Source organism: Glycine max, chromosome 10 (genome assembly GCF_000004515.6).
Source record: "Glycine max cultivar Williams 82 chromosome 10, Glycine_max_v4.0, whole genome shotgun sequence".
NCBI classification, from domain to species: domain Eukaryota; kingdom Viridiplantae; phylum Streptophyta; class Magnoliopsida; order Fabales; family Fabaceae; genus Glycine; species Glycine max.
This window is the reverse complement of record NC_038246.2, coordinates 45,913,582-45,929,143: the sequence shown is the minus strand read 5'-3', so window position 1 is coordinate 45,929,143 and position 15,562 is coordinate 45,913,582. Positions and strand designations below refer to the sequence as shown.

Genomic DNA, 15,562 nt, shown 5'->3' with positions numbered 1-15,562 from the left:
AATCTGGTTTACAAAAAGTCATAAATCATAAATGTCATTTTGTAAAGTCATTGCTTAATGTCATTTTAGTCTATTTTGTTTTATATTTTATTGTCATTTTGCATAAAAACAAAAAAAAATCATAAATGTCATTTTGTAAAGTCATTGCTTAATGAAAACTTGATTAATCTGCTTTACAAAAAGTCATAAATCATAAATGTCATTTTGTAAAGTCATTGCTTAATGTCATTTTATTCTATTTTGTTTTATATTTTATTGTCATTTTGCATAAAAACAAAAAAAAAAAATCATAAATGTCATTTTGTAAAGTCATTGCTTAATGAAAACTTGATTATTTTGAGATCAAGATTTGTGACATAGAAACTGCTCTATCATCAGAAGAAAAAAATAAATACATTTTTTTTTCTTAATCATCATCAGGAAAAAGAAAAGATTTTGATTAATTTGAAATTCAATCGAAAGTTAAATGAAATCTGTCCTGAGTTTTTTTTTTCAAATATTAAATTCAAATAATATTTAAACAATTCTCTTAATATCAACAAATTAATTATTTAGGTAGTAAAATCATTAACTTAATACTTGGGGACTGATTAAAAAAAACAAAGATTAATTTAGTAAAGTTTTTTTATTTATTGGGTTGAAAAATATGGAAAATTTCCTGAATATCCCCTGGTGCATCTGTATTTCAAATTCCGAATTGTGATCCACCTATTTCATTAATATATCTACAGGAGTCACGATAGAACATTAGAACTTTCCCAAAATGGTCCTGTAAAATTATGAATTTACATCAGACAGTTTTATTATGAAAATGAATTTTTATTTACTATGTATTTGACCTTTTATTTAATAAGTGTAGTCTCTTAAATAATAATAATAATAATAATTAAAAATCCATCAAATCCATGAATTAATTGATGTAAGATTATTTTCTATTTAACAAAAAAATCTTGGGTTCAAGCCGGTCTAGACGGGAAAAAAGGTCTCTTAAATAGTATAAAAAAGTCAATTTCTTTATGAATTGGTTTGGGACTTTCTTCTTATTTTAATTAATGAAAATTCATATGTTGGTTGATTGTCAATAAAGTACTGTTGTCGCTTATAAAAAAAAGATAAAAATCGAAATAACCAATCCGATTTAAACGGCAATATTTTTTTATGATTAAATTGAATGTTTTTACTTTTCCTCAAAATTCATCCACCTCGAATTGCAAATACCCCGAGTATAATTTCCTCGGCACATCAAGAAGGTCACAAAATCCGGTAGAATTCGTGGGTTTTATTTTCCAATTCAAAAGCAATGCTGATGTATTCTCTCTCAGACACTCGGACACAAAAAATAACTATTTCATTTCTTCTTTTGACAAATAATTAAAGAGTGAATAAGCATTTTGGTTCTTAATCGTTTTGTAAATTAGTCTTTATTTTATTAAAATATAAAAAATAATCTCTATCTTATTAAAATGTAAAAAATAGTGTTTATATCTGTTATACAAATAAGTTTTTATGGTTAAAGTTTAATTTTTTCTTTGGTCATATGTCATATGTCTATCACAAGTCTTTATGTATGCAAGCATCCATGTGACAAGGACCCTCTTCTTCCCTGGCTTCAGTATCCTTCAATCCCCTTACTCTCTCTTCCTCTGCTTAACAAACGACGCCGTTTGAGAGTCATTTGTTTGGGTGTTGCCTCGACCTTAGTTACTTGCTCTGGTTATCACCGCCGGCGATGGAGTCGCCGGAGTGCCCGGTATTTCTTCAATCCTTCGACGAGCGCGACGCAATTCCTCGTGTCTTATCATGTGGACACTCCGTCTGCGAAGCTTGCCTCGCGGAGAGGCACCCATGATAACGCAAGAAGATGTGTTGATGATGGGAAGGTATAGATAGAATCCACTACAAGTATTTATACTCTTGTATTCAACTAAGTCGTCCATATATAAATGTGGACTTCGTAAAAATTAATTCCAATGGTGTTCGTGATGGGGTGCAAGGGCACATGCAGTGCACATGTAGTAGGGTTTAAAGAGTAGACTCCTAATTTGTCTCAAAATTGTATGGGTTGGATATTTTAGTTCCTAATTTTTAAAAATCTTCCATTAATCTCCAACCTTACAAAAAGTCACTCATTTGCATTTAATTTAATTTTTCTTGATGCTTTTACACAGAAAAAGACGTATATGTCATTCTGTAAAATCAGAAACCAATTTGTGATTATTTTGACGTTGAGACAAGCGAGCTGAAATTTAGTTTAAAACTTTGGAATGAGAACTAATGAAAAACATAAAGACTACTTTGGTGAAGCTTTGGTTTATTAATTGGGTTGCAAAAGGCGGTAATTTTCCTGAATATCCCATGTTTCATCTGAATAAAACCATGACTTTTGATACTCAAGAAAGTGATATATATAACTCCTACACGTTTATTAGAAATTATGTCTTTTAATTTCAAAGTCGTCTATGACTCTATATACAGAATTGGTCTACATGCATGACAGAGCAACTGCAAGGGTTGATATATAGTTCATTGGAGAAACCTTCGGTGATTTTTGCTATAAAATAAGAGCGCTGACTTTTCCTTCATAACACTTAATTTCCACGAAATTGCATGGATATTTGATATAAAAAAAAGAAATAAAATAAAATAAGCGGATGAAAATGCAAAAAAAAAAAAAAAAGAAGAGAAATAGGATAGATAAAATAAGTGAGAAATGAAATAGACTTTAGGGATATTTTTTACCTAGCTAGATTTTAGGAATATTTGACTTCAATGAAACAGAGAATGAAGAAATTAAATAAGAAAAAAAAATTGCATGATAATTGATTTTTTTAAACTCATGTTAATGTTATTGTGGTCGTTCATTATCACTGATCGAATAATGATATTTGATTGTAGCGTAGGGACCGAAAATGTTAATAGAAGAAAAATATAGGGAAAAAGAGACCGGTCATTTTTTTTATGAATTAAAAATGAAATTCGAAAAATGTTTAAAAATAAAAAGCATAAACCCAATAAGAATTGTCACAAAATTACAACATATATTAGGCATTCACCATTAATATTTTTTATTTAGTTCTGGTTAGTTTTTTTTTTTAAATTTTGAGTACGTTAATAGATTTTATGATGTTTAACTAGTAGATGTAACTTTTAATCAATATATTGATGCGGCTTAGCGATCAACAATGAGATGAGGTGTCTGCAGCATATTTAAATTATTTTTTATCAATAAAATATTTATTAAATTAATATTTCAAAGCCACCACTCAAACACCGAGGTAGGACTTGGAACACGTACGTCAAAATCAAAAGCAGATACCATGCATCGTTAAGGAAACTACTGAAAATCGCACAGTTTATTACTAAACCAGTGCTAGCTTTGACTTTCTGTGGATGCGTGTGCCAAATTATTATCTGCACAATGTTGATGTTTTGCTAATGCTAATTTTTTAAAATAGTTTTTGTTATGCATTATCAAATTTATACCCACGGTTTTTTTAAGAGAATTTATACCCACGGTTAATATTATTATAAGATTAATTTAGATTGTCTCAACTCTCAATATAATATGGTTTGATTTCAATGAAACCTGGTTCTCTCTTTGTCTCATAATGGTGTTTTGGGTGAAATACCTCCCACAATGGAGATTTTGGTGTTTTTCGCAACTTGAAATTTTGCAGCTGCAGTCAAATAATTTAATAATAATAATTTAATTATGCGACAAACATCATCATCACCTTACTAATTTACGTGGCAGTTGCTGATATGTTGAGCAGGTCAACGCCCAACGATTAATTAATTAACTTGATGGAAGAAAAAAAAAAGAAACTTGAAAGATTTGGAGAGACTAAAAATATATTTAAATTATTTGTTAAAAATAAAGAAATAAAATAATAGGTTAGCATAAATTTAATATCTTAATCTTTGGTTTATTAATCCAAATATTATATGATTATCTTAATAAAATAAATTATCCTCCTTTTCTTTTTTTCCCTTTTAAAATATCACTCTCAAACATACTTAACTTGTCATGTATCAAAAATACTCTTAACTTGCGACTCCCTACATCCTTTTCACACCTCCTTTATAATTTTTCTTAAGGATTCAAAATCATAGAAGAAAAAGAAAAGCAAGACATTGATGACCATATTTTTGGTTAAATAGTAGTTTTAATTTATTTATTTTAGGCAAAAGTGATGTGGAAGGGTAAGAAGATCGAAAAAAGCATTCCAACAGGTTGACACCCTTACTCCTAAGAACCAAAGACTCTACACCGGAATATCATAGAAAAAAAAAGATAATTAATACGAATTTTAAGATAATTTTATAAAAATAAAAAAATTTATCATAAATGATGATTTATGATGGAATGATAATATAAAATTTTTTTATACTATTAATGTATAGTTTTTTTTTCTCTTTTGATTTACTTTTATTTGATATTTTTTAATTTTATACTTTTTGTCTAGAGGACAAGTATATATTTTTTTAAAAAAGATTCTCTATACTTTTACTATAAAATATTAATAAAAAAAATACAATACTACAAGTTATTTAGATGATATTTTTTAATATATAGATAAATAGATAATCATGAACAATATAAATAGATAAATTAACATATCACTATATTTATGTCATTTTAATAAGAATAAATTACACTCTATTCCTATGTGAGATATAAATATTACACTATTTTTCTCTCATGTTAAAATATAAATTTTTTATTTTGTTACCATATTATTGATGTGAAATATTCATGGTTTTACACCACTCCAGCCAACAACATATTAATGTTACAATATACAATTTAGTCCATTTAACTTAATATCGTTAAGGTTAATTATTTTACCCTCTTGTAAGAAATGTGAATATTACATTATACTTTATGTTAAAATATATAATTTAGTTATTAATTAACTTTATATGGTTAAAGAATATTCATTACCTATTCATTAAAACATTTTTAATTTACTACTTTATCATTCACTCACTTGATCAATTTTTATAAAATATATAATTAAATATAAAATAAATAAATGATAATTGAAATAATAATGAAAAAAATATAAATTATGAGACTATATCTGTGTGTGCACAATATATTAAATTTTGTAATATTTATATCTTATTTAATAATACTTTTTAATATAAACTAATTCATTTAAGAACTCACTTGACAACTTTTATATATAAGATGCTATTAAAAACTTTTAAATATAAGATGAGGCTTTATTAAAAAATTAACCTAATTTATTTCCTAAATCGACTTGAATTCGATATAAATTAGATCATAAGCTCCTCTCGTGCGATAACGCGCGTATCACATCCCTACCTCCAAGCAATTAATAACCTTTTATCACTTATTGAATGAGATCCTGTTCTTGGTTTTTAGTTAAGGTAGATAAGTACTTCGCTGTTTTTTTTTTAGGGTTCTGAGTCCCTTGGATTGGATTGAATCATTCTAAGGATTATAGACTATAAAAGGATTAAAGCATTGAGATAATTGATTAAACATTTAATTAAAGGATCGAAATAGTTAAATGATATTTAAAATTATTGAAAGTATTATGAATGAAAAATTACCCATATTTATCAATTAACCCTTTTTAGGGTGACCAAAAAGCTTTTTTTTTTAGATGCAAAACACATGCATTTGTAAATCATAAGTAATAGCATTTTGTCCACAAGTTGTGACCAAACCATACCAAAATTACAAATAGCATTTTGTCCTCGGTACCACTAACAGCATCCAAAACCCTGCCAACTACATGATGTAAGCAGCTGATATACCACTGCCTCATACCCTTCCAAATATTAACACACTCTTCACTCATGATGATGATATGAGAGAAGGAGAGTCGTTAGCCCTACTCGGCTACTCTCATATACTATTGTTGCTGACTCCTCGGCTGGTACTACTCAACCTGGTGTCTCTCCCCCACAGTGCCCGTACTTGGTCGTAGTTTTGTTGCTGGCTCCTCGGCTGGTGCTCCTACTACTGATGCTCAAGTTATTATGTGGGTCATACTGGAACAATTATATAGTAAAGGATCCGGCTAAGGAACCATGCCAACAACAAGAGAAGATCAAAGCACGCCTAAGGAGCCAACAAAGAGAACCACCAGCTGAAGGGGGTACATGCGAGTAGTGCTAATGGCTCCCTTTCTCTCATCATGAGTGAAGAGTGTGTTAAGATTTGAGCCTTTGTATTAGAGAATGTAAAAGTTAGTTGAATATTTTATTATGTTAGCTGAGTATTCTGTTATGAGGTTGGCTTTCAGATGCTGGTACTCATGCATTCTGCTCTTTACAATTTTGTTAGTCTTATCAAACAGTTTTCAACAAGACAATCACATCTCAAACTTACTAATTTCATGTCCAAATTAACTAACTAACTTCATACAGAATACTCTACTAACAGACTACTCAACTTAATTTAGAATTATGATCCGAAAAACAATTCAATACAATAAAACGTATGTTTTTTTATCATTTCTTTATTTCTAACTTTTAATATTTAATTTTGTTGTTTGTAATTAGTAGATTGGTTAAGGAATACCCTAACCATTATATAGATCGAGGTGAACGCATGAATGATTTCAAACTAAATTTGAATTTCATTTTTCAGAAATAATTTGTGAACACCTCACATTTTTATGTACAAATTAATTAAATCCCCTTTTTTGTGTGAAAAAAAGAGGAGAAATCCTTGTGAAGAAAGAATCCCCTCCCCGAAAGGAAAAAGCAATGCAAAAAAATTGCATGAGGAAGGTATTGAGTCAAATCCCTCGAATTGCGATTAACATGTTGAATACTTTAGCTAGCCTTGCAATTAATATAACTTGTTGAGCAATGGTTGCCATTCTCACCATCATCCTTGCTTCAGCTTAGTTCAAGGTATTATGTCCTTTCATGTTGCTGGTGGTGATTTGAAATGGAACCACGTTTTTTGTGAGCAGCCAATCAAGTCGCAGTAGTAAATTTTTTTTTATAAAAAAATTAAATTATAAAATGAATGAAATTATGAAAGTTAGATAGTAAAATAAACCATTAAAGCTAATATTTTTTATCATAAAATCTAAATCTTTATAATATTTAACGATTTAATATATCATCGTTATAATCGCCTTATTTACTCTTGTAAAAAAAATCACCTTAGTTACTATATACTAGTTGTAATCAAGCATTATTGAGGTAAGTATTTATTTTACATATAAAAAGGAAACTTTTTTTCTTAAAAAAATGAACTTTTTTTTTATAAATGGTATTTTTTTCTTAATAAAAAAAAAGTGACTTGTATATTTAGAACTGAAAGAGTAATAAAAATGTCTAGTTTAGTTAGTTAGATAGGATATGAGTGAATGTTATAAACCTCATAATATCATATTTAATTTCTAATCATAAAAAAAAAAAAAAAAAACTGAAAGAGTACACACGAACTACATCAAAACACGTCTCCGGAGCACCCATGAACCTCCGAGGGAGAAGAAGAATTAATTTGAAGCAGTGAGAGAACATGGACGATCCTGACTATTACAAGGTCCGGACGGTTAATCGGAAAGCCAACAAGGGCGATTTGAAGAGGGCATACTGGAAGCTCGTCATGGAATGGCAACCCACAAAAACCCAAACAACATAGAGGAAGCCGAATTCAAATTCAAAGAACTCTCCGAGGCTAAATTCCACCTTTTTGAAATTTTAATTAATATGATATTCAATTTTATGCGGTAGGTGTTGAGTGATCCTCGAGCGATAGCTATCTATATGACCAATTTGAGGGGGAAGCGATGATGCCATGTTTGGGAGCAAGAAGGTTACTCCCATTGAGTGCAAGTTGTTCTGCACTCTGGAGGGAGTTATATAGCGTGTTGTGCTTACTTCCATGTGGTTGCAGCAAAAGTATGCAGGTGGAAGAGATGTTGACAATTAATGTGAAGCCTGGTTGGAAAAAAGGTACAAAGATCGGTGTCCCCTACAGACCTTGTTTTCATATCATCGATGAAAAAAATCAGTGTCTTCACTCGTGATGGAAATGATCTTATTGCCACCCAAGAAATTTCTCTTGCAGAAGCTGCTCGTGGCCGTTATATTGTGGAACATTGATGTTATATATCAACAACGATGTTATTCTTCCTGATCACGAGCAGCTCATATCAGTAGAAGGAATCTAACAAGTCTTCTCCCATCATAATCCAGAATCTCTGGATCGTGTTGTTGAAATTGTAGAGGAGAATTTAAAAGGTCATCCTGGCTTATTTTCCCTAAATAAATATAATCCAAAATTACCTATTTGATTTTTTAAAAGTTTCGTCTTATTGATATGTTAGGATGATCCTCCCAATATACCTATTTGACTGGTGTTCAACGAAATAGATTATACTGGGCATAATTAGGATTTTGGTTCGTTTGGTGTGTTTTGACTATGTGCCTTTACTGTGGGGGGTTCATGTATTTAGACCTTATGATGAACAATGGATGTATTTCACTCTTGTTTAGTAATAGAATTCATTTTGTTTTGAAAAAAAATACAGAAGCTAGTTGCATAAGGATTGTTATCTTAGTATCTTCTAACAGAAATAGACAAAGGTCAGCAAACGGATGAAAGACGCAATTGGAAGAATTACTTTTTCTGGCCATTTTAACGACCACAAGAATGGCCACTAAAAGCTTCTATGTGTGTGTCCTACGACTAACTTTAAAATATTCTACTACATAGTATTAAAAAGAACATGAAATTATAAGGTTGGTCTAGTGAAGAAAAATTGAGGGATGAGAAGTTATGGGTTAAAAAATTACAAACTGTTCACAAAACACAAATCCCTTAGAGCATAACACGAGTCTTGTGGGTATAAAGTCACAAGAAACAAAAAATATAAGTAATTTATTTCATTTTTAAAATTAAAATTTATAAATAATAATTGAGATGGATTTAGAATCACCTTTTAATTATTTAAATGAAATAGAAACAATATGGGTGTACAGAAGAAATGGATGCATGAGGTGTGATAGGTTCTATAGTTTAAATATTAGATGAGTCATGTCACTTTATTAATTATTACACCATTCAACTTTGGAAGACTTGCACTCATATTGGGTTAAATAATAGTTTTAGCTGAATAAATAATAATGAATTACTCACATTTTTAAGGTTAAAGTTTTGTATCATACATAGAATTTTGGCGGAAAAAAATGATGTTTAATTTAATGTAGGGAAGGTTTCTGACTTCAAAATATATGTGAAGGATTTTTTTTATAGACAAGAGAATTTCATAAGCTAGAAAGAAAGGAAAAAAAAACTTAACCGTACCACAAGAAATGCCATTCTCCAGCAATAATAAGTCCGATACAATGTTTCTGCAAAACTAGAACAAAGAAAGCAAAAGACCCCAGACCCCACCAACTAAAGTATATACAAAACATAATGGCCAACATAAATGATGGCGCCTGCATAAGCATTCCTCAAGAAGAATGCTGCAAAAATCCTCCATGCTGTATATATAACACACCTGTAACAAACATGAAGCAGATTGAAAAGATAGAGAGAGCATCCAAGGCTCATTGAGTCATTGACAGATCCACCTACATCCCACTTCTAAAACATGTTGAAGAACCTATATATGTATGTACAAATTTTTCTTCCTGCCAATTTATGACATGAACCACATGGACAGCATATAAAAACCTCACCTTAGTCCAAATTAGATAGGCCGAAAGTAGTGCAAAAAGGCCAGCATATAAGGAACAATATCAGAGATTCACAGGTTTAATTCTCCTCCAAAGAATCATTTCTTAATGCACTCTACCATATTATAGCACCTTAGAGAATAAGCAACCAGCTCCACGTATTTACGAAGGATTTTGTTAGGAAGAAAAGAGAAGCAACTGTGTATTGTTACTAAAAGCTACTGCTCTATATACACACACACACACTAAGAGTCTGTCATTAAAGTGGGCTATTATGAAGATAAAAGGAACATTAATTCTGATTTTTCATTCATCTTCATAGGCTAGGAGAAATACTTACACTTATATAACCTAATTGTTGTCAACAACTAAATAAAGACCCTACAAGTGCCATACTCTAGAGAGTAAAAAGAAAATACAAAAAAAAACAAAATATCATATGATTAAAATAACCTAACTCTATCCAATAAAATTAATCTTTGGAGTGCTTAATTTGATTTCTTTTGGACCTAAGGCCCATCCTATGATCACATGTACATTTACTCCACTTCAAAAATTTGAATGACTAGGGTTCAAATATTTAATGTATCAAATGTGAAATCCTATTTTATTTTACTCCACTCTCAACCCATCTCTTAAAGCTACCATAAGGTTATTGTTAAATAATCATACGCTGCAAATGAAAAATGGAAAGAGGGAAATGAAGTTACAAATAGAGAATGACTATTAATTCCAACTTTCTTTTTGAATATCCTTAAACCGTATCTTCAAAAAAGTCTACATAATATTATAAAAAACATTACAAACTGTTCACACTTTACAAAACACAAATCCCATAGAGCAAATAGAAGCTTTTGCTATAAGTATATATTAAGTAACTTCATAAAAGCTTGAACGTACAAGTCACAATTTTATTTCTATAGTCCGAATAACACATTGGGCCTCTGTCAAAAAAGTCTGTATCAAGTAACGTGTAGAAGCATGGACATCAAGAACCTGCAGAGTACAATGCAACCTAGAGTTATTATATATGTGTGTTATGAGTATGTTGGATCAAAGAGGGTAAAAATTAAAATACTTAATTTTCAGAGAGTGAATATATCGTATATTTGAATTTAATCAAAAGATGTATATAAATTTGATTTACTTTATATCTGAATAAATTAGATCCTTTACGTACCACTGCCACAGTTGCAATTACTTAAGATTTCAATAGATGGAGTTCATCTTTTGGATCACAAAGTCATACACTCGGTGCAGAAATCGAAAATAAGCATGCCTGCATCTCCGGTTGAAGAAAATGGCGCCCAAAACTCCCAAAAATCCCACGGCAAATCCAATTCCCAGGCCCATATAGAACCAGGAGTATAGTTCAGATTTATCATCATCATCTTCTTCTCCTGCATGTTTTGTGTTGTTGGACTTTTCATCTTGTGGGCATATCTTTGTAAGTGGAGCTCCACAAAGGTGAGGATTGCCGATATAGCTAAGGTTTGTGGAACCAAGTTGGGTCCCTGTTGGGATTTTCCCCACAAAATTGTTGAATGACAGATTCAAGACCGAAAGATAATGCAAGTCAGCCATGGACTCTGGAATTTCTCCCGAGAATTGATTTCTTGAGAGATCAATGGATTCTAATAGTTCCAAGTTGCCAATCTCTTGTGGTATTGTTCCCAGTAATTGATTATGGGACAAATTCAAGGACTGTAGTCCAGTGAGCATATATATCTCTAAAGGCACACTTCCAGACAAGATGTTATTTGAGAGATCAATCACATTCATTAAATTAAAATATTCTAACTCGTTCCCTTTTATAAGCATCGTAATACTACATGTTATGATAATTGGCAAACCTGGTAAGTGAACCATATAGCCGACTTTAAGGGTTGAAGCATTACTAAAAAGCATGGCTGTGAAGTTATGTAAGCAATTAGGTATTGGTCCTGATAATCTATTGCTTGCAAAATCCATCACCATTAAGGAACCAAGTTGGCATAGCTGTGTGGGAATGTTTCCACTGAATTGATTGGATCTCAATTTAACACCTCTCACACTCTGACCCAACCAGTTTGGTATAACTCCAGAAAGATTATTGTGACCAAGATCAAGTACCCAAAGATTCTTGCAGTTATTTAGTGAAAAAGGTACCTTTCCAAAGAACTTGTTGCTTTCCAGATACAGAAAACGAAGATTAGACAAGGAGCCCATTGAGTGAGGAATCTTTCCTGTTAGGTTGTTGTAACTTAAATCAATATGAACCAGCGATTTCCAATCATTCCAACAATCTGTGAGTTCTCCCGTTAAATGGTTATAACCCATGTCCAAATGCACTAAATTGCTTTTATCTATCCTATTGTCACACAAGAGAGGAGAAATGGATCCAGACAATGAATTATTATATAAAGTTAAAACAACCACATCTGGTGATATACGAGGCATCCCACCTCTTAAATTATTGGAAACTAACCAAACACATTCCGAACTCAGCAACACATTTGATATGTCCCCGTTGATAGTGTTGTTTACCAGAAAGAAAAATTTAAGTTGAGTAGCAAAGTTCCAAAACTTGTCAAGAGGTTCAAATGAAGCAGTTGAATCTACAATGGTTAGATATTTTAGAGAACTCTGTGTGAATAGCCATGCAGGAAGTTTGTCTCTCACATAGCCCAATTCAAGAAGTTGAAGTTGAAAAGGAGGGACCCATTCAGGATCAAAATCAAAGATCAGGCCAGGGGAACTCATCTTAAACCATCTCAATTTTGAAAAAGAAAGTAAATTTCTTTCAGACACAATTCCAGTCAAGGAATTTTTTGAAATTGAAAGTGTTTCCAAGTTGAAGAGATTCCTGAGATTGTCTGGAAGATTTCCATTCAACTCATTTGAATCGAGTACCAAAGTTGTCAAAGAAGATAAATTTCCCAAACTTGTGGGGATTGGACCGGATAAAAAATTTTGAGAAAAATCAAGTTCTTCTAGTTGTTCAAGTTGTCCTAACCAATTTGGAATGGGTCCTTTGAGATGATTCTTAGACAAAAACAAGGACTTAATACTTCTAAGATTTGGCAATGTTTTGGGTAGTTGGCTATGTATCTGATTTTTGCTAAGCTCAATATAAGAGATGTCACAACTAAGATTGAATAACCAAATAGGCAACTCTGATAGAAAATCATTGTCAGCAAGATTTAGAACTCGAAGTGAAGTAAAATTAGCATAATGAAGAAATGGATAGATGTTTTCAAGTTGACACCTCTGCAAGTGCAACTCTAAAAGTGAAGGGAGCATGGTGACTGATTGAAGCCAATCAATTTCCTTGTGAAGATGGACACCGTCAAGGTTAAGATATTGCAATGAGGAAAGACGGGAAATCCAATGGAGATTATCGACAAGAAGATCATAATTGAATGATAAATCAAGATAATGGAGGTTGGTGGAGTTTCGACAAAGATGAGGAAGGTTACCTCTTGACAAGTGATCACATTTTTTACCACCCATTGAATTGTATTGGATAGACTTGAAGTCATTGTTGCTGAAATTCAAGTAGCTCAAAAATTCAAGTTCAAGTAAAGTAAGGCTGAATTCGCCAGTTAGGCAGTGTGATTTGTCATCCTTCTCATCCAAAGCAACAATTTTAGGTTGAGTTGTGTGACAAGGGAGATTAAGATGTGTAACTCTTCCAGTGATGTTATCACACTTGACTCCAGTCCATTGACAACAATCTAATTTTGGAAACCATGAGGAGAGCACACCTGAAGGATCTGTGACTCCTGTTTTAAAGCGTAGGAGTGTGTTCATGTCCTTCTCGTTGCAATGAATCTTGGAACTGCACATGACAGAGTTGAACAAGATTGTACATAGCAAGCAAAGTAAAAGGAATTTAAGAAGTTTCATACTTGAGGGAGAGGCATCCATGATTAATTAAGCAAGAAGATGTGTTGATGGTGGGAAGAGATACTATCCACTGCAGCTATTTATATGCATGGCTGAAGTCAGTCTTCCATTGACGCGAGTGGACACTGGAAAATAATACATTGCAAAAACTTCTAATTGTGATTAATTAAGTCCTGTTTTGATGTCAGTCTTCCATTGACGCGAGTGGACATTGTGGAAAATCTGTATTTAGTTCCCACTTCTCATTGTCTTCGTGGAATAATGCAAAGGCGCATGCAGTGCGCTTGAAAGTTTGAATCAGTTACTAGAATTAAAAAAAACTCACTTAGATATAATTTTGATCCCTGTTTGTGCAATTTTATTCTTCATATTTTTAATTGAGGTTCACCGTGAGATAAAATTGATTCTCTCCATCATTGCCAAAGAGATAATTAGTTCTAAATAAAATTACTTTTTTAAATTATCAAACAATTTTAATTTAAAAGGAGCTCTTAAAAACTGACAATCAACTTATATTTTTTAATTTAAGTTAAAATTTTCTCAAATGTGAAAGTAAAAGGACCATCTTTAGTCTATTCCTAATCTGCTTTACAAAAAGTCATAAATCATAAATGTCATTTTGTAAAGTCATTGCTTAATGTCATTTTAGTCTATTTTGTTTTATATTTTATTGTCATTTTGCATAAAAACAAAAAAAAAATCATAAATGTCATTTTGTAAAGTCATTGCTTAATGAAAACTTGATTATTTTGAGATCAAGATTTGTGACATAGAAACTGCTCTATCATCAGAAGAAAAAAATAAATACATTTTTTTTTCTTAATCATCATCAGGAAAAAGAAAAATTTTGATTAATTTGAAATTCAATCGAAAGTTAAATGAAATCTGTCCTGAGTTTTTTTTTTCAAATATTAAATTCAAATAATATTCAAACAATTCTCTTAATATCAACAAATTAATTATTTAGGTAGTAAAATCATTAACTTAATACTTGGGGACTGATTAAAAAAACAAAGATTAATTTAGTAAAGTTTTTTATTTATTGGGTTGAAAAATATGGGAAATTTCCTGAATATCCCCTGTTGCATCTGTATTTCAAATTCCGAATTGTGATCCACCTATTTTATTAATATACCTACAGGAGTCACGATAGAACATTAGAACTTTCCCAAAATGGTCCTGTAAAAATATGAATTTACATCAGGCAGTTTTATTATGAAAATGAATTTTTATTTACTATGTATTTGACCTTTTATTTAATAAGTGTAGTCTCTTAAATAATAATAATAATAATAATAATAATAATAATAATAATAATAATAATAATAATAATAATAATAATAAATCCATCAAATCCATGAATTAATTTATGTAAGATTGTTTTCTATTTAACAAAAAATCTTGGGTTCAAGCCGGTCTAGACGGAAAAAAAGGTCTCTTAAATAGTATAAAAAAGTCACAATTTTGTTTATGAATTGGTTTGGGACTTTCTTCTTATTTTAATTAATGAAAATTCTTATGTTTGTTGATTGTCAATAAAGTACTGTTGTCGCTTATAAAAAAATAAAAAATAAAAAGATAAAAATCGAAATAACCAATCCGATTTAAAAGGCAATATTTTTTGTGATTAAATTGAATGCTTTTAATTTTCCTCAAAATTCATCCACCTCGAATTGCAAATACCCCTAATATAATTTCCTCGGCACATGAAGAAGGTCATCAAAATCCGGTAAAATTTGTGGGTTTTATTTTCCAATTCAAAAGCAATACTGATTTATTCTCTTTCAGACACGCGCACACAAAAAAATGACTACTTTTTTCATTTCTTCTTTTGACAAATAATTGAGTTACTAAGTCAATGGCGATCAGTAAGTATCAAAAAATTCAAAATTATGGGAATGCGCGTCTCTGCCCTCTGCCCCTCTGGCCAAAGCAAGAAAGACCAGGTCGACGCACATATATGCTGAATACTGTGCTAGGCTGCTAGCTG

At 31.0% G+C, this 15,562-nt stretch overlaps 1 protein-coding gene across 1 annotated transcript; it reads right to left on the bottom strand.

Moving 5' to 3' along the window:
* Positions 1-10,465: 10,465 nt before the first annotated feature.
* LOC100785934 (receptor-like protein EIX2) lies at positions 10,466-13,686 on the bottom strand. The gene is made up of 2 exons (XM_003535532.4): positions 10,865-13,686; positions 10,466-10,680 (listed from the first exon to the last, which is right to left on the bottom strand). The coding sequence occupies exon 1, from the start codon at positions 13,591-13,593 to the stop codon at positions 10,894-10,896; it is 2,700 nt and encodes an 899-aa protein (XP_003535580.2). The 5' UTR covers positions 13,594-13,686; the 3' UTR covers positions 10,466-10,680; positions 10,865-10,893.
* Between the last annotated feature and the right edge of the window lie 1,876 nt (positions 13,687-15,562).

Coding starts and splice junctions, on each gene's coding strand:
- LOC100785934 (XM_003535532.4), bottom strand. CDS start 13,593: ATGGATGCCTCTCCCTCAAGTATGAAACTTCTTAAATTCCTTTTACTT.